Consider the following 20057-nt stretch of genomic DNA (forward strand, 5'->3'; position numbering starts at 1 on the left):
TGTCATTAGACCACACCCCTTCTCATTACAGAGATGCACATCACCTAATATGCTTAATTGGTAGTAGGCTTTCGAGCCTATACAGCTTGGAGTAAGACAACATGCATGAAGAGGATGATGTGGACAAAATACTCATTTGCCTAATAATTCTGCACTCCCTGTAGTGGCTCACTGGGGTGCATGTTCCTAATAGTGTGTTTACTTCATTAAACTGGACGCCATTTTTCTATGTTTTTTTGTCTAAGTTACGCTACAGCTGTTCAGAGGGAGCTGGAACAAATGACCCTTGCTATCTTCACCATCGAAAGAGTTGATCCCAGCACTCCTTCAGCCGATGTGGGTATAACCATTTAGTGTGTCCTGCATGACCTGGAAGACCTGGCCTCTGCATGCGCACTCTTAATGGGTGGGATATATGCACTAAATCTCAGTTAACCTCAAGACTGAAAGCTTTCTTTGAAGTACTTCAGAAGCTCTTCCTTCATCTGTATGTCAGCAGACTCTTGACCAAGGTACAGTTGCTCAAGAATAAACTGAATGAATAAGCCAACCCTTAATTTGGATGATGAATGTTCTGTCAGATGGACAGAAGTTTTTCGGAGGCTGAATGGGATAAAATGGTAATTTGTTGAAAATGACAGATAAAGGGAAAATTACATTTAAGAGAAATTTTGAAAATTTTGAAAAGTTTGTAAACTACTACAATTTGAGAGATTTTACTCTTGTGGGGGGATTTAATTGAGAATCAAAGGATTTAATTGAGAGATGATACTGCACCAGAAATGTTGAAGGGTGGTGTGTATATTAGCGTTCAAGGCATATTGTTATGAGGTGGAAATATGTTCATATTCAGTTTGTGTTACATTGTGTGCATTGTAAAGGTAATTGCAATACATATTAAGAATAAGGGTAAGTTAGGAATACAGGATGAATGTATATTTTGCGGACTTTTAAAGACGAACAATTGTTTCCATGTTAAAATCTTTACAACTCAAGCTTTTTGCCCAAACACTGATAAAATAAACGTTGACAGTGGCAAGTGTTAAATGGTTACTGCTGTGCTGTTGCAAAAAAACTGAACGCTGACAAGCTGTTTTGTTGTTAGACCATAATGTTGGCATGTTTTATTAAAGTTTTATTTGGGATGGTGATATAATTTTCTTTGATTGCTAATATCAGTGGACTATTTATTATTATTATTATTATTATTATTACATTAATTTTTTTATTGTGGCTGTTGAGGTGGACACTTCACTTTGCATTGTTAAAGGAAAGCACTTCATTGGCGTTGTGTTACTGGACTGACCCTAAGCAATCATTGCAAATAGCAACTTTGCTATTCATTTAAGACACTAAAAGAAAAAACACTCCAGACCTTACTAGCATCACATGTGCATAACTCAAGTGTCATCTTATCAATGTGTTATGTGGTCTTCAATGTATTTTTTTTTCTATTTCTGGTAGATACAGACACTTAATTTAAAGTCGTGATGTTGCATCTGTCTACATACTGTTAGTTACTAACCCTAATGAGCTGTCGTGTTTTGTTTCGGACCGGTTTTACACAAATGCTCACTGAATGTGTTGGCAATAAAAGAAATTTAAAAAAATAAGTTGGATGTACTTAATTCATTTGTGTGGAACCTGTTGACAAAATAGATTTAAGTAAAACTAATTAATAAAGCACAAGGTGGCTGAAAATGTAATATTTGAATTAATCTAACTTAAATTTAACATTTTACTGCCACAAATAAGAAATGTGTTGAAGTAACTAAACTATCTAACCTGTAAATATATCATCTATGTTCATACAACATAACTTGATTTAGTTAGTCTTAAATATCTCTTGTTAATCTTAAGTAGTTTTTTAAAATTAGTCCATAATATTAATGTTTCCTGCTGACTGAAATAAGCAGCTGAGCTCTGTGAGGGCAGAGCTGCTGCTAACAGGTGAGTCTGTTACCTGGACTGGACTGAGTGAGCTGCTGTGTCACAGCTTTATCAGTGACACACTCAGCATGTGTGTGTGTGATATGTCACAGTGCTTGAAACACACATGAAAATATATTAAAGGTTGAATCTTTGTTCTTTTGGTTTGTGGAACAAAAATCACCAATGAAGAAACATTGAAGAAACGCTGGCGTAGAACTTAGTGTAGAAGTGCAACAAAGGTAAGCCGGCTCATTTGATGGTGTGATGCTTGAAAAGGATTTGCGCACCTACATCATTATTTACGGTTTAAATTGTGCTGCCTTCAGGTGCACCTGGTAAATTCAGGAATCTCTACTCCAAACCACAGCAGGTTGTTTTAGAGGCTGTTCTGGGTTAATGTTGGTTTGTTGGCAGAAACATGTCTGTGATCGCTGTGTTGTTCTTTTTGATGCAGGATTTCATGTAACTAAAACCATAACAATAAAGTAATTTTAGTACTTTATTACTATTACTACAAGTCTAGTGCGCATGCGTCAACTAGCATGCGTCAGCTAGCATGCAGCCTGTTTCAGTTGCTCCTGCTTTTACTCTTTACTCTAATTTTTTATTACTTCTTTCTTTGTCCTTTACTGAGTGTGTCCATCTGTTTAAAAGCTTTCTTTTCAAACATGTGGATGGAGAGAGTTTTTGTTCTGCTGTTGCTTTCACTGAGGAATGGGACCACAGCACAGCAGCTACACACCAGAGATCAGCTGAGCCGCCTGATGCTGGTGTTACAGATTAACTGGTGTCTCAGATTAACTGGAGACGGTCAAACAGATGTGTGACAGACTTTAAGGAGCTGCTGCCAACAAACCAGCAAATAAACACTGAATATTTCATGTGTGACATTTGTGAGGTGGCCTTAAACACAGTCTGTCAGTCTTTTTGCTCTTGAACAGTGAAATATTAAAAACTGTCTGGAGTTTATTTGGTGATGTTCTCGTGCACGAGGCGAAAACAGCAAACAAACGTCACAGTAAATCTTTCCAGCTGATGTTAGGCATCCTCCACCTGCTGAATCCACTTCAGCCTCTTCCTGCTCATGTTCCTGTTTAGAGGCACAGTCGGCCTGTAAATGGAGAAAACTGAACACAGGAATATTTGGATTTCCTTCTTTTTCTCTGCTCCTGTTCAACTTGTCTGATTCAAGCTGGGAATATTTATTAGAAGCAAAGTGAATAATATTATTTTATTATCACGTTGATGCAGCACATGGTTCAGTTAGCTTTGTATAAACACGTGTTAGAAATGTTCTTCAATCAGCTCTTTTTACTCTCATTTCACAGCCAGTACTTTTTACTTTTACTTCAGTAAAGAAGTTGAATTAGTACTTGGAGTATTTTTAACAGTAGTACTTCTACTTCAGTACACACTGTGTGTACTTTTACCACCTGTGTCTGAGACCTCCTTCAGGGTCCAGCTGAAGCTCTCAGTCTGCTGTGGAAAAAGGAAATCCAGGTGAGTTTCTCCTGATCACCTGAGGCCGTCATTACTGTGTGAACCCACACACCACTCCTCACTCCTCCCACCCGCTGCACACAGTCACTGAGTACAGACCGGCTGATTCCTGTAAAGGGAGAGGCAGGAAGAGGCGGAGCAACAGCTGAAAAACAAGAAGCCCAACGTCATTTTGCAGAAGTGACAGTGTGAGAGAGCAGCAGCAGAGCTGCAGTCGAGTCCTGTTTGTCTCTAAAAGAAGATTCACTGGAGTCCATCAGGTTCCTCTCAGCAACAGTGGTGAGTGCAGCTGATCACACTTCCTGCTTCTACACAAATCTTCACTCTGTTCAGGGCTCTAGAGCACCACCTCATTTCTCAATGGTGCAACTAAAAAAAATCCTAGGTTTTACTGGTGCGACCAGCCATTCGAGTAAAAGAAAAAGTCTCTGAAAGTGTCCGAGTGGTCACCAACAGACACACATTATGCCCATTTCGTGGTCTAAACCAATCAGAGATAGTCACCTCTGTGATTGGCTGTGGTCCATATGTTCCTGTGTGTGGGCGCATTTGAAAGTGCAGGCGGATAGAGAGAGGTGAGTAGCCTGGGCCTGATGGAAGTGGATGTAGCTGTGGGTAATGAGAAAAGAAAGTGGCTTGACCAGTTCCTCTGGCTAAGATACAGTAACACTGACAACATGATGCACTGCATTTACTGTGGTGAGTGTGGAAAGACCATGGGCAGTCTTGTGCCAAGGTGGGTATCCCTGACAGAATTAGTTTCCCCTGCGTCGCTGGGCAGGGAGAGCGGATCCAACTGACTCCGCCTCCGCTACAACCAACTAGATAAAATACAATTTAGTTTAGTGAAAATGTGAAAAATGAGAGTGACCGTTCAGTTTGTGGGTTACAAAAGTGTTCTGAAGGCAGGACTGTGATGCAGTTTTCTGACCAGCCACTAGAGGGCGCGGCCGTTTTGTGAGTAATGTTTTGACTGGGATGGAAAATGGTGTTCATGAAGGCAGTGTCAATCACAAGTTATGCTCGGGAGCAGTTTATGTGGGTTCAATGAGAGTGTGCGTCCATAAGACTGGTGAGTTACAGGATATTTCTTGTGTAAGAAGGATAGCCTGTATGTTTTATTGCTCTGGACGTCCTCTGTTTGTACATTTTCTATAAGCTAAGTTATCGCTAAGCTAAGCGGGCTAAGCTAAGCTAAGTTCGCCTAGGCCAAACTGAGTTCAGTTTGAGTTGGGGATTTGTTATGTGTATTTGCCTTCTTTAGTTGGCATCATAAGTGAGTGGGGCACAAGAGTTAAGTGATGGGAAGATGTTTATTTTCTTTGTTGTCAAATATGGTTCAGACTATAAGTAAAAGCCGCCAGCTTAGTATTAGGGCCTATAAGACAAGTATGTGGCTGTAATATGTTATATGGTGATTATTGTTGTCTATAATTTGATTGTAATTTGTGTTCTGTTTCCATTCTGTTTGTAGAACCACACACACACACATACCCACACCCACACTAAATCTGCCATTAAAGAGCTGAACGATCATCCCCTGTCCTCGTTATTTTCTGGAGGGTCATAGTGGCACTTGACCTGTGCACACCCTGCGATCATCACCGTAGAACTGAACCTCATATCACAAATCATCATAACAAAAAGAATGTGACACATCTATTGTTCTCACGTGTTATCGGATGGGATTATTTCAACAAACAGTTTGACTGATAATTATTTGTATCCTTCTGTAACTGTACAGAACTGTAATGAGCTAAAACCTGATTGTCATTCTAAGAAGTGTTTTTGAAGTGGGTGGCTGTAGCTGAGGTATCAGAGCAGGTCAGCCACTACCCAGAAGGTCGGTCGTTCGATCCCAGGCTGCTCCATTCTGCATGCCAAATAACCTTGAGCAAACTACTAACCACATGTTGCTCTCCGATGCATCCATCGGAGTGTGAATGTGTATGAATCTTAGATAGAGCACTTAGGAGCTTAGAAGAAGTGCTTGTGTGAATGGGTTTGAGTGAGTGAATTAGTTGTATAAAGCGCTTTGAGTGCTCAGGCAGAGTAGAAAAGCGCTATTTAATTCAATTCAATTTTATTTATATAGCGCCAAATCACAACAACAGTCGCCTCGAGGCGCTTTATACTGTACAGTAGATAGAGAGAAAAACCCAACAATCATATGACCCCCTATGAGCAGCACTTTGGCAACAGTGGGAAGGAAAAACTCCCTTTTAACAGGAAGAAACCTCCGGCAGAACCAGGCTCAGGGAGGGGCGGGGCCATCTGTCAAGTCAAGTCAAGTCAACTTTAATTGTCAATTCTGCCACATGTACAGGACATACAGAGAATAGAAATTGCGTTACTCTCAAACACTAGTGATTAGAAAAATGCAAATAAAATAATTAAAAAGTAAAAATTTAAATAAATACAATACAATTTTATGTATAACAAAAAAAAAGCTATGCAATATACAATATACAATATTCAAGTAAGGAGGCATAGTGGTGCAAAATAGGCAAATAGTGCAAATGGAGATGTAGTAGTATACGGTAAGAGATAGTGTAACAACAGAGTCTTATGAGGTAATGGCAGTCCAATGCTCCACAAAGTGACTGGAGCAGGCCAGTGAGTGCGTCAGAGAGTGAGTGTGTGTGTGTGTGTGTGTGTGTGTGTGTGTGTGTGTGTGTGTGTGTGTGTGTGTGTGTGTGTGTGACAGAGTTCAGTGAGACCGTGGTGGAGAAGAGGGGAGAGGGGGGCAGAATCGGGAGGGAGTTAAGCTTCCTGACAGCCTGATGGATGAAGCTGTCCTTCAGTCTGCTGGTCCTGCCCATATGGAAAAGATATATATATAAATATTATAAAGTTTGTATCTGTCTTGTGTGAAACTTGTATGAAAAGCATATAAGTGTGAAAACAGATATAAGATCCCTTGAAAAATTATATAATGAAACTTGTATGTTTTGGATACTTACTAAAACAATGTATGAAAGTAATGCGAAAGTGGCCACTTTCATGAGTAAATCATGTAAGCCTTATATGATTTACTCATGAAAGTGGCCACTTTCATGAGTAATCACATATAAGTTTTTACTATTTCTTTTCCGTATGGGTGGCCTGGAGACTCCGCAGTCTCCTCCCCGACGGCAGCAGCTTGAAGAAGCTTTGCATTGGGTGCGTGGGATCAGCCGCTATGCAAAGGGCTTTTTTAGTGAGACGGGTGCTGTAAATGTCCTGGAGGGAGGGGAGAGAGACACCAATGATCCTCTCTGCAGCTCTCACTATGCGTTGGAGGGTTCTATGACAGGACGCATTGCAGGCTCCAAACCACACAGTGATGCAGCTCGACAGGATGCTCTCGATGGTGCCTCTGTAGAAAGTGTACATGATGGGGGCTGGAGCTCCTGCTCTTCTTAGTTTGCGGAGAAAGAAGAGACGCTGCTGTGATTTCTTGGCCAGTGCTGTGGTGTTGTATGTCCAGGAGAGATCCTCTGTGATGTGCACACCCAAGAACTTGGTGCTGCTCACTCTCTCCACAGACGCTCCGTCAATGGTCAGAGGAGCATGTTGGGTGTGCATTCTCCTGAAGTCCACAACAATCTCCTTCGTCTTCTCCACATTCAGAGAGAGATTGTTGTCAGCACACCACGTGGCCAGGCGTCTCACCTCACTTCTGTAGTCGGTCTCATCCCTGTTGCTAATGAGACCCACCACCGTTGTGTCGTCCGCAAACTTGATGAAGAGGTTGGAGCTGTGTGATGGAGTGCAGTCATGGGTCAGCAGAGTGAAGAGGAGGGGGCTCAGCACACATCCCTGCGGGGCCCCCGTGTTTAAAATGATGGTGCTGGATGTATTACTGCCGACCCGTACTGCTTGAGGTCTTCCGGTGAGGAAATCCAACAGCCAGTTGCACAGTGAGGTGTTGAGCCCCAGCTGGACCAGTTTTTGAATGAGCTGTTGGGGGATTATAGTGTTGAATGCTGAACTGAAATCTATGAACAGCATTCGAACATATGAGTCTTTTTTGTCCAGGTGTGTGAGTGCTGAGTGGAGTGCAGTGGAGATGGCATCATCGGTTGAGCGATAAACTTCATTTCAAAAGACATTTTCCAATTCCACTTTAATAAACGTCATTTCAAAAAACATTTCCCTTACCTGTTCGCTCAGGGATTAACATGTGAATTAGCATTTTGATTAACAACTTCATTTAAAAAATCCTGCTGCTATTCAAATTAGCCACACCACTGCCTCAGAGCCGTAACACCATCCATGGCTGCAGTATGGAACAGATGTGGGTGTGTCCTCATCTCCCAGAGGAGTCCAAATCGTCATCAAACAGCCCTACTGACACAAAAACGTCAAAATATAAACAACCAGACTATCAGCAGTGATTTAACTACTTTAAGACCTCTGTGAAAACCATTTACAGTATATATCACAGAATTTAAGGCCTTTATGATCACAGAGCATACAGAGAAAAGTACTAAAATGAAATCAATTTCAGCTTTTGTTTCTCATGATGTATATTGTATTAATAATTACATTTCATTATCTGTCTTTACCAGAGGTGGGTAGTACGAGTTACATTTACTCCGTTACATTTACTTGAGTAAGTTTTTGAAAAAAATGTACTTTTAAAGTTCCTTTTTTGCACGATACTTTTTACTTTTACTTGAGTACATTTGTGAAGAAGAAACTGTACTTTTACTCTGCTACATTTGCAAAATTCGACTCGTTACTTTTTTTAAAAAATAATTAGTTTAACACATTAGATAACATGCCGCCAGTGGAGTTTCCGGTAACTTTTTCACCAATCAGATGTGGCCATGCAGTCACATGACCAGTTTGAAACTGTGGCGGGCAGAGCGGCCCAAGCGTTTCAAAGTAGCGGACACACGGAAAGAAGAGCCAGTTGTCTACGCTAGAGCTGAAGAGGATGAACACCCTTGGCCTCATATACTAAGAATGTTTCTCTTAAAAGCAGCACAAAAGAACAGCTATGTCTTCAGCGTCGGTGTCTTCAGTGAGAGCCATAACAACAACTTTTCAGCGTGAAACAACTCAACTCGTGTAACCTGAGGAAACGGTAAGTTTTCTCTAAATATCTTTTAGCTGTGGTTTGCTGGATGTCAGTCTGATGTTACAGCAGCTGTGTCGAGCTCGAGCTACGAGTCATATTTTCGGCGCTACGTTGTAGTGAGATAAGGTTGTGGGTGTTTTGTGCAGCTTCAGCTGTCTTTTAACGGCTCGCTGGTTAGCTAGCGTGAGCTATAAGCTAACAGCTAGCCTGGTTAATGACGCTAGAGTTCCACGCACATGCAAACAGCTCGTCTCTACTGCTTTAACTGTTAAAACAGAAGCAATACTGCAGCTGACAGGGTTTATTATGTGAAGCAGCAGCTTGTTTAGTTTAAACAGTCTACATTAAGCTGGGCAAACACTGTGGGATTTTTTTCAGTCACGTTATTCAGCTCCTGCTCAAACTGTACAATTGAATCTCAGGGGTTAGAAGTTCATAGGTCACGATGCAGGTCTCACACTATACGGCCTGATGCTCTGATGCGACCTGAGTGCTCAAACTGTGCGTCCGTAACATGAAGCTTATCATACAAAATCTGTCTCTGGCTCTCCCTCTCTGTCTTTCACTCACACAGACACAATATTTTTTGTGTATGTGTATGGCCAGCTTTTGGAGGCTAGCTCCAAACAAACATCTGCAGCTTGGCAGTGTATACAGCACTATAATGACCAGACCTAATCCTTTTGAAAACCTTACATCTTTCCACATGTCTCCACTTCATCGGACATCACCTAGACTCAGAGCTGGATGAGGCTAGCACAAACAGCGGCCTAACCGACGAAGATGATGGATCCATGGGGTCAGGAAAGCCAGAAGCAGGGCTGGAGAGGTACCTTTCATGTCCATTCACTGGAGGTGTGGATCTATTGCATGGCGTTCCTCACATCAAGAAGCTGTCGATCAAAGTCAATACAGCTCTCCCTGCATTGCTAAATATGCAGAAATAAATGCAAACCCATACAATTTATGGTAAACTGAGCTGCCTTGTATGAACATATGTTAAAGTTGCCTCATGCTAATGTTTTTACCTGAGGCTGCTGTGCCATTTGGAGCAGAAATGAATATAAAGTTTACAGCATATCTTGTCACTGGAAATTGTTTGCACTGTTTATATATTTATATTATTTACTGCAGGTATTGGTGAAAAAGCTTTATGTTGTGAAAAAATGAAGTCTGGAAATTAGAATTGTTGTGCCTTATTTTTGTTGATGTTTTTACATTTATTCCTTTTGAAAATACTAAAATTTGTACATTTATTTATTTTTATTTGTCTGATAGCATTTATTTATAAAATAAATCGGACATTTCAAACAGTTACTCACTACTTGAGTAGTCTTTTCGCCAAGTACTTTTTTACTCTTACTTGAGTAACTTTTTTGACGACTACTTTTCACTTTTACTTGAGTAATAATATTTTAAAGTAATGCTACTCTTACTTGAGTACAATTTTTGGATACTCGACCCACCTCTGTCTTTACCACACATCAGGGCTGGACTGGGACAAAAAATCGGCCCAGGCATTTTGACTAGAGACCGGCCCACCAGTTATTATAGGAAAAGCCATAAAGCCTTTGAATGAAAACGAAGGCTGTTGTGACAGTGATGTACACTGTCTTGTTGGTATATGTATGATGTATGATGTACATTTTATATCAGATAAAAACTTTGGATGTAAGATTCAGATAATTACTTATTGGGGCAGGGATAGCTCAGTAGGTAGAGTGGTGGCCCCCTGATCGGAAGGTCGGGGATTCAATTCCCCTGAGCAGCTACCCTGAGGTACCCCTGAGCAAGGTACCGTCCCTACACACTGCTCCCTGGGTGCCCAATGGCTGCCCACTAATTCACTGAGTGAATGGGTTAAATGCAGAGAGGAATTTCCCCACGGGGATCAATAAAGTGCACTTCCTTTCTATTAAAAGCTAGACGTTTTAAATGAGAATAAGAAAGAAAAGTATTTCCCTGTTAATGCCCTGCCTGGCCCCCTGGCAAAACTTTCTAGACACGCCCCTGCACAGTTACCAGCTGTAAGCTACGTAGAAAAGGATCCTGGTGTTATTTGTCTCTCAGAAACAGTTCATAACTTCAACTCATTCATGTCACCTAAAAGGTAAACCCTGTTTCTCCATCACAGCTCTGATGATCCAGTAAGGACATCTCCTGGTTTCATCTTCATGTTTCCCTCTCACCACATATCCAAACCGACATCATGACCAGCAGCTTTACAGCTGTGGCTCCAGCAAACATCAGCTGATACTAGAAATTAATATTAAATAAATTCTAACAACAGCTGATCAAGCTTAAACGTGCTGCTGTTGTTTAGCGCGACATCTGCTGGTTTCCTCTTTCTGGCGCAAAGTGGGCGACAAACAAACAAGAGAGAAAAGCTGATCATTGATCAGTTTTCATGATTGAAGTAGAAACAGGAGAGGGAGGGGGAGAATGAGAGAAGAAGAGGCAGCTGTGCAGCAAAGACACAGAATAACTCCAGCTTTGTGTCTTTTTCTATTCTAGCTGAAGTCCGGGACAAACTGTGTTCCTTCTCAGCTCAATACGAAACGCGTAATATTTTCTCTCAATACGGGACGATTCCATTTTTTCCGGTTGGCAACTCTAATAATTAACCTTATGAATAAAATAAAGTTCACTATCAGTAACATCATAGCACCCACCCAGCTGTATAGAAACTCCGTCATGCTAGCTAGCACGCAGTACGAGTTATTGTAACTGACTAAAAAGTCAGCATAACGAATATAAACTCCACCTAAACTTGGTTTATATCTGACCCAGATAGACTGTATCTCATAACTTCTTACCTGAAGTTCAGTTCACCTGACACTCGGACGGGCGGCCGCCTCGGGTCTCTCCTCCTTCAGCCTCACCCGCTGGCCTCCACCACTTGCTAATGTTACTGAATCTGTGGACGCTCCGCCATAGCCACCACCAAACAACTGAGTTATTTTTACACATCTCCCAGCATCTGGCCAATCCACCACATTTCAGTTTTTACACCGTTACGAAAAAAAAACAAAAAAAACCCATCGGCCCATAAAAACGGAAAATCACCATCGGGTTTCTTCGGGACAGGAACAATGATGGACTCTTTGAAGCATGTGGGGATCACCGACTGAGATAAAGAGATGTTGAATATCTCCGTGAACACAGGAGCTAGCTGGTATACGCAGTCTCTGAGGATACGACCTGGGATGCCGTCTGGTCCTGCTGCTTTCCTGGTGTTCACTCTCTTGAAGGCTCTCCTTACTTCATGCTCGGAGATGACGAGCACGTTTCCGGTGCTGGCAGTATCTTCCTGTCTGCAGCCGTTAGCGCCGCTAGCACTAGCATCGTTGGAGTCCTTAGCTGCAGCCTCGAAGCGAGCATAGAAAGTGTTCAGCTCGTCTGCCAGAGTCACGGCCGCGTTCGTCATACCGGTTGTTGGTGCTTTATAGTCCGTTATTGTCCTTAGTCCCCGCCACAGGCTCCTAGAGTCACTCTGTTGGAGTTGTGACTCTAGTTACCTCCCGTAGCGCTGCTTCGCCTCTTTTAGGGACAGCATCGCTAGCGGTAAGCGTAAAGGAGGTGGGCTTGCTGTTTTAGTTAACAACCGGTGGTGTAACCCTGCCAACATAACAATCAAAGAAAGGATTTGTTGCCCGGACACTGAACTGTGTGCTGTTGGACTCAGGCCGTATTATTTACCCAGGGAATTCTCTCACGTCATCTTGGTGGCTGTTTATGTTCCCCCCTCTGCTAACCCCACAGCTGCATGTGACACTATCCACTCTGCCATAGCTCGGCTACAGACTCAGCACCCGAGTGCCTTTATTGTGATCTCGGGTGACTTCAACCATGTATCACTGGACAATACACTACCAACATTCAAACAATATGTGGACTGTCCCACCAGGGGAGAGAAAACTTTAGACTTACTGTATGCTAACGTCAAGGATGCATACAGCTCCTCCTCCCTCCCCCCACTTGGTAGGTCAGATCATAACCTGATTCACCTCACCCCCTGCTATGTGCCAATTGTGAGGAGGGAACCTGTGACCACCAGGACTGTTAGGAGGTGGTCAGAGGAGGCAATAGCGGAACTACAGGGCTGTTTCGAGGTGACCGACTGGGAAACACTCTGTGAGCCTCACGCCGAGGACATCAATGGGCTTACTGAGTGTATCACAGACTACATAACTTTCTGCACCGACTCCATTGTTCCAGCTCAGACTGTTCATTGTTACCCAAATAACAAGCCGTGGGTGACTAAGGACATCAAAGCCCTCCTCAACAACAAGAAGAGGGCTTTCAGAGGGGGCAACAAAGAGGAGGTGAGGAAGGTCCAGGTGTTACTAAAGGACAAGATCAGAGAGGCTAAGGACAATTACAGGAGGAAGCTGGAGTGGAAACTCCAGCAGAACAGCATGAGAGAGGTGTGGAGGGGCATGAAGACCATCACTGGATTCAGGCCAACCAACAGCAGGGGAGCTGAGGGAGGTGAGAATAGAGCCGACGAGTTGAATCTGTTTTTCAATAGATTCGACACCACAGTGTCTGCTCCCACCCCCACAACCTCACCTGCAGTCAGCCTGGAATCCAGAGCCACACCACTGTGCCAGCCTCTCTCTTCACATGTTGCCTCCTGTGAGATTCCTGACACCCCTCCCCCACCCATCACCTTCACTCAATACCAGGTTGAGATGCAAATGAGGAGACTTCACTCAGGCAAGTCTGCTGGACCAGACGGAGTGAGTCCCCTTGTCCTCAAGGCCTGTGCCCCCCAGCTGTGTGGAGTCTTTCATAAACTGTTTATGCTGAGTCTGAGTCTGCAGAGGGTCCCGGTGATGTGGAAGACATCATGCCTCGTCCCTGTACCAAAGACGCCTCGTCCCAGTGGCCCCCAGGATTACAGGCCCGTGGCACTGACCTCCCACATCATGAAGACCCTGGAAAGGCTCATCCTGGACCAGCTGCGACCCATAGTAAGACCACATCTGGATCCCCTTCAGTTCGCTTATCAGCCTCGTCTCGGAACAGAGGACGCCATCATCTACCTGCTCAATCGTGTCTACACCCATCTGGACCAGCCGGCGAGCACTGTGAGGGTCATGTTTATTGACTTTTCCAGTGCTTTCAACACCATCAGGCCGACCCTCCTGGGTGATAAGTTAGCAGCGATGCAGGTGGATGCTTCTCTGGTGTCCTGGATTGTTGATTACCTGACAGGAAGACCACAATATGTACGTCTCCCACAGTGTGTGTCTGACAAGGTGATTAGCAACACAGGGGCACCACAGGGGACTGTCCTCTCCCCCTTCCTCTTCACCCTCTACACCACAGACTTCAGCCACTGCACAGAGACCTGCCATCTTCAGAAGTTTTCTGATGACTCTGCGGTGGTTGGATGCATCAGCAGGGATGATGAGACAGAGTACCGGGCTGTGGTCGACTCCTTTGTCACGTGGTGTGAGCAGAATCATCTGCAGCTCAACGTGGCAAAGACCAAGGAACTGATCGTGGACTTCAGGAAGACCAGGAAACACTTGACCCCTGTTTCAATCCAGGGGGTCAGTGTTGACATTGTGGAGGACTATAAATACCTTGGAGTACACATTGACAATAAACTGGACTGGGCTAAAAACACCACAGCACTTTACAGGAAGGGCCAGAGTCGTCTCTATTTTTTGAGGCGACTGAGGTCCTTCAACATCTGCCAGAAAATGCTGAGGATTTTCTATGAGTCTGTGGTGGCCAGTGCGATCCTCTATGCTGTTGCATGCTGGGGGAGCAGGCTGAGGGTCGCAGATGCCAACAGACTTAATAAACTAATCCGTAAGGCCAGCAATGTTGTGGGGATGGAGCTGGACTCCCTCAAGGTGGTGTCGGAGAGGCGGATGCTGTCCAAGATAAAGACAATGTTGGATAACACCTCCCACCCACTCCATGACATGTTGGTCAGTCACAGGAGCTCGTTCAGTGAGAGACTGAGATTACCGAAAAGCACCACTGAACGACACAGGAAATCATTCCTGCCTGTGGCCATCTCCCTGTACAACGCATCCACTTAACACACTGTTTGCTGCTAGAACTACACATGTTTCTTTTCCAAATATTTATTTATAAGTGACTTATGTATGTATGTATGTATATATATGTATATATTGTACTATTCTTAGTTAGCGTATTGTCTGTCTTGTCTTAATGTTGGTTTAAAATGGAGCACTGTAACAAAAAATAATTTCCCCCAGGGATCAATAAAGTATTCTGATTCTGATTCTGATTTACCGCCCTCCGCACGTTATATGACGCGGCTTTGTACGGGTCCATGTCCCCCGTCGTGAGTCCCGTGTTGTAGGCAGCGGTGCGGGATCTCAGAGCGTCGCGGATGGTTTTATCCACCCACGGCTTCTGGTTGGGAAACGTTGTGATAGTCTTTGTCTCCACGGTATCATCCGCTAGTTTCCCCATGAATCCCACAACCGCTTCCGTAAACACGTTGACATCATCATCGGAGCTGTTTCTGAACATGCCCCAGTCTGCGTCATCGAGTGCGTCCTGTAACGCGCTGGACGGATCAATCAGTGGCCGCGGCCACTGATTGATCCGTCCAGCGCGCGACCTTCCTCTGAACCGGAACTTCCTGTTTCAGCCTTTGTTTGTATTTTGGCATGAGGAAGATGGCGGCGTGATCAGATTTGCCAAACGGAGGGCGGGATTGTGCCTTGTAGCCGTCCTTGACCGTAGTGTAGCAGTGGTCCAGTGTCCTTTCACCCCTGGTGGGGCAGGTGATGTGTTGATAAAAGTTCGGCGCTGCGCGTTTGAGGTGGGCGCTATTAAAGTCCCCCGTCACAATAAGCGCAGCGTCCCGGTGTTGTGTCTGGTGCTGTGTGAGTGCCTCATGCAGCTCGCATAAGGCGGTGGCCGTGTCCGCTTGTGGTGGAATATAAACGGCACTTATAATGACCGATGTAAATTCCCGAGGTAGATAAAAGGGACGACACATGATGGACAGTAGTTCCAGATTTGGTGTGCAGGAGCGTGTGAGAGGAACAACGTTCGCACTGTTGCACCAGTTGTTGTTCACCATTAAACAGGTGGTCAGACTGTGAAAACAGGCACTCAGTCAGATGTTGAGCTCTCCGTTTCGCTGCAGGGTCCCTTCATTCTAAACTTATCCGTGTCGAGCCGAGTGTAAATCCCGAGGCTGAACGGCCTTTGTACAAGCACACACAATTTGTAGCAGGGCGAAGCTATGAGCTAGAAAAATCCAAGCTGGCAGACAGCCTGTGTCTGACCAACCAATCAGAGAGCTCCTTACATCCCACGGTGTGGCTAATTTGAATAGGAGCAGGATTTTTAAAATGAAGTTGTTAATCCAACTGCTAATCCAAATGCTAATCCACATGTTAATTCCTGAGCGAACAGGAGAGGGAAATGGATTTTGAACTGCAGTTTATTAAGGTGCAATTCAAAAAAGGTTTTTAAATGCAGTTTATTAAAGTGGAATTCGAAAATGTTTTTTGAAATGAAGACTTAAAAAGCATTTTAAAAATCAGTTTATTAAATTTGAATTCAAAAATGAATTTACAAATGCAGGTTTTATTCTACAATTCATTAATTAAGCACAGAATTTTTTATTTCGATGCGCGTGGCTCTTGTGGTCCTTCATAGACCTTGAGCGGCCAATCACCTGCGGTCCTGCGTCCTGCACGACCGGTTCGGGCCAGTCTGGCGTCTGCAGACTGCTGCCTCCACCCCCTGGCTCGGCCTTTGCGTCTACGAAGCCCTGACTAGGGTGCGTTGTCATTGACTCCCGGCATCTTCACGGCAGTTCGGTTGCACTGTCTGCTCACTGGTTGTCTTACAGAGTTACCCCGTACATATGGAATATGTAACGGTGTGGAGAGATAGTCTCTCACTAAGAGAACCAAGGTTACACCGTAACTGTGCGATACAGCTGTCTTCATTAAAGATGAGTTCAGATCAAAAATGATGAACTGCATTAATGCTTTTTCTGAAGTATCAGGTCTGACTTTAAACATAAAATGTGTCCTGTTCAGATAGGCTTGTGTCCATAAAGAAATCAAAGGTATTCCTGTCAAACAACAAGTGACTTATTTGGGAATGTCAGTCTCAGAGGGTTATCTCTCATTTTTAACATTTAATTCCAAAAATGACAAATATAGATTTGATCTGTGGCTCCTGAGCGATCAATCACTGAAAGGTAGAATCCTTTTATCTAAAACAGAGGACTTATCTCACTTAGTGTATCCTGTAAAAGTCATAGATGTTCCTAAATCATTCAAAAAACAGTCGATGCTGCACTTTATAACTTTGTGTGGAAAAATAAATCTCAGTATTTAAACAGATGTTTACTAAATCATCCTGATAATCAAGGGTTTAAATAGGTTAAAGTTCCATACATCAGCTTAGATCTTCAAGGTAAACTGGATCAAACATGTCATCAGACACAAACATAGATGATGGTGGCTTTATCAAAGGCTTCTTCTCTACAAGCATAAATCTTTGATTTGGACAAACAAATGTTTTAAAGACAAAAATAAATCAATGTTTTATGAGAAATGGATCCAGAATAATATTAATGATGTATCGCATCAAGTGAATGGAAAAGGTCATCTTCTTCCTTATCCTGAGTTTGTGACTAAACTTAAAGAAACCTAAAACTTCTTAAAACTTATAGAAGTCTGTTCGCTTTTCTCTCCAAGCTCCTCAGACTACTGACGCTTGTTTCTCTCTTTGTAAAATGAAATTTAAAGTGAATTTTGAATCAAATGTTTCTCTTCTTTCTCCCTCAGAGTGCAGACATGTCTGCTGCCAGCAATCTGCGATCTGAAGATCAGTTTCTGTGCTCCATCTGTCTGGATGTGTTCACTGATCCAGTCTCTACACCATGTGGACACAACTTCTGCAAAACCTGCATCAGTCTGCACTGGGACATGAATCAGAGCTGTAAGTGTCCCATGTGTAATGAGACTTTCAACATTAGACCTCAGCTGAGGGTCAACACCTTCATCTCTGAGGTGGTTGCTCAGTTCAGACGTGAAGCTCAGCAGAAAGCCAGCAGCAGCAGCTCAGAGCAACAAGCTGCCAAACCAGGAGAAGTTCCCTGTGACTTCTGCACTGGAACCAGACTGAAGGCCCTGAAGTCCTGCCTGGTGTGTCAGACCTCCTACTGTCAGACTCACCTGGAGCCTCATCAGAAAAAGGAAGCTCTGAAAAGACATCAGCTGATTGATGTTGTGGAGAACCTGGAAGGCAGGATGTGCACGAAGCACGATAAACTCCTGGAGCTGTTCTGTAAGACCGACCAGACATGTGTCTGCATGCTCTGCTCTGCTTTAGACCACAAGAACCACGAGTTTGTTCCTCTGAGAGAAGAATATGAAGGAAAGAAGGCAGAGCTGGAGAAGACAGAGGCTGAGATTCAGCAGATGATCCAGAAGAGACGACTGAAGATTCAGGAGATCACAGAGTCGGTGAAGATGAGTAAAGATGCTGCAGACAGACAGAAAGCAGAAGGTGTTCAGGTCTTCACGGCTCTGAAGGAGTCTGTTGAGAGACGCCTGAAAAAGTTCATAAAGGAGATCGAAGACAAACAGGAAGCTACAGAGAAACAGGCTGAAGGTCTCATCAAAGATCTGGAACAGGAAATCTCTGAGCTGATGGAGAGAAGCTCTGAGGTGGAGCAGCTCTCACGCTCTGAAGACCACCTCCACCTCCTCCAAAGCTTCTCCTCCCTGAAAGCTCCACCCAGCAAGGACTGGACAGAGGTCAGAGTTCATCCACCATCATATGAGGGGACTGTGGTGAGAGCTGTGGCTCAGCTGGACGAGACAGTCTGGAAATATATGAATGACTTGTTTGAGGCTGAGCTGCAGAGGGTCCAACAGTATGCAGTGGATGTGACTCTGGATCCTGATACAGCACAAACTAATCTAATCCTGTCTGATGATGGAAAACAAGTGTACTGTGGTGATGTGAGGAAGAAACTTCCAGACAACCCAGAGAGATTTTCTTACTGTCCTATTGTTTTAGGAGAGCAGAGTTTCTCTTCAGGCAGATTTTACTTTGAGGTTCAGGTTAAAGGAAAGACTAAATGGGATTTAGGAGTGTCCACAGAGTCGATCAACAGGAAGGGAAAAATCACACTGAGTCCTCAGGATGGTTTCTGGACTGTAGTGCTGAGAAATGGAAATGAGTACATAGCATGTGCTGACCCTCCAGTCCGTCTCTTTCTTCTTCCTGGTCCTGAGAAGGTGGGGGTGTTTGTGGATTATGAGGAGGGTCTGGTCTCTTTTTATGATGTAGGTGCTGCAGCTCTGATCTACTCCTTTACTGGCTGCTCCTTCACTCACAAACTCCACCCATTCTTCTGTCCAAGTCTAAGTTATTGTGGTAAAAACTCTGCACCTCTGATCATCTGTCCTGTCAATCAAACGACATCAACGACTGATTTTATTTGATGAATGATTGATTTTTATTGAAGGGAAGAAATTAACATATTGAGTGTAAATACTCTACAGTGTCTGAATTGACCTAGCTAGAAGTCTGACTAGCTATCCAAACAGCTAAACATGAACCCAGAAACTCCAAAAAGTAGATGAGCTCTTAAGAAGTTTACTGGTTCTTTCATTTTCTGAAACTGCAACAATAAAGGGAATGTGCATTTTCTGTGCTCAGAAAGTGAGGACAGTGAGCTTTATTGTAAAGTAAAAAACATTGACTATGATCATATAAATGCACACAAACACATCTCTACACACATATGCCTCTTGGCCAGGACTCCCTTGCAAAAGAGGTTTTTAATCTCAATGGGACTTTTCCTGGTTAAATAAAGGTTAGAAAAAAAAAAAGAAGAAAATGCATTATATTGCCTGAAAAAAATTGGGCTAACTGCGCAGTGTTGCCTTGAGGCAACGAATGAAAATGAACAGTTTTATTGTATAAGTAAATTTTAAAAAGTAGAACAAACAATCAAATATGCTTCTTAACATATTCATGCACATACAAGTATATTTTAATATACATTTATTTCACTATAAACATGTAAAATAGTGATCTTTATCTTGCCTCCTAATGGAGATGTCTCTCATGTAGTGCAGCTTGCAGAAAGGGGTCCTCCCCCCCCCCCCCCCCCCCCCCCCCCCAAAAAAAAAAATGAAAGTCACCCCACCTTCAACTCATCATTTTTATTGGAAAGAGATGTGTCTGGTTGCATTATTTGACAAAAAAAAAGTGTTGTCTTTTTTTGAAGGGCCAGTGTAAGGCATGAAAATGTGGTTTGTTGCCTCAGGGCAACGCTATGCTGTAGAGGGATAAGTTATTTAGCCAGACTGAAACTGTGCAGAACAGGAAGCTTTGTGCAGAGTTGCACAGGACATCGCCTATTTTTATGCTGCTAAGAGAGAATAACAGGAAACAGCTTGGGGTGAAAGAGTGTTGAGACTGTAAGTGAGGTGCCTTAGAGGGGGGAAGTTAGCTGTGTATTTTCTCTTTGAGATCTACCAGACTGCGCTCTGGGTGGTGTCGGGTGGATCTACCA

The 20057-nt window shown here is 43.5% G+C and overlaps 1 protein-coding gene across 1 annotated transcript; it reads left to right on the forward strand.

Moving 5' to 3' along the window:
• The first annotated feature begins 3282 nt into the window (after positions 1 to 3282).
• LOC113018321 (nuclear factor 7, brain-like) lies at positions 3283 to 19266 on the forward strand. The gene is made up of 2 exons (XM_026161375.1): positions 3283 to 3711; positions 17311 to 19266. The coding sequence occupies exon 2, from the start codon at positions 17320 to 17322 to the stop codon at positions 18976 to 18978; it is 1659 nt and encodes a 552-aa protein (XP_026017160.1). The 5' UTR covers positions 3283 to 3711; positions 17311 to 17319; the 3' UTR covers positions 18979 to 19266.
• The last annotated feature ends 791 nt before the right edge of the window (positions 19267 to 20057 follow it).

Source organism: Astatotilapia calliptera, unplaced genomic scaffold, assembly GCF_900246225.1.
Source record: "Astatotilapia calliptera unplaced genomic scaffold, fAstCal1.2 U_scaffold_6, whole genome shotgun sequence".
Taxonomy (NCBI): Eukaryota; Metazoa; Chordata; class Actinopteri; order Cichliformes; family Cichlidae; genus Astatotilapia; species Astatotilapia calliptera.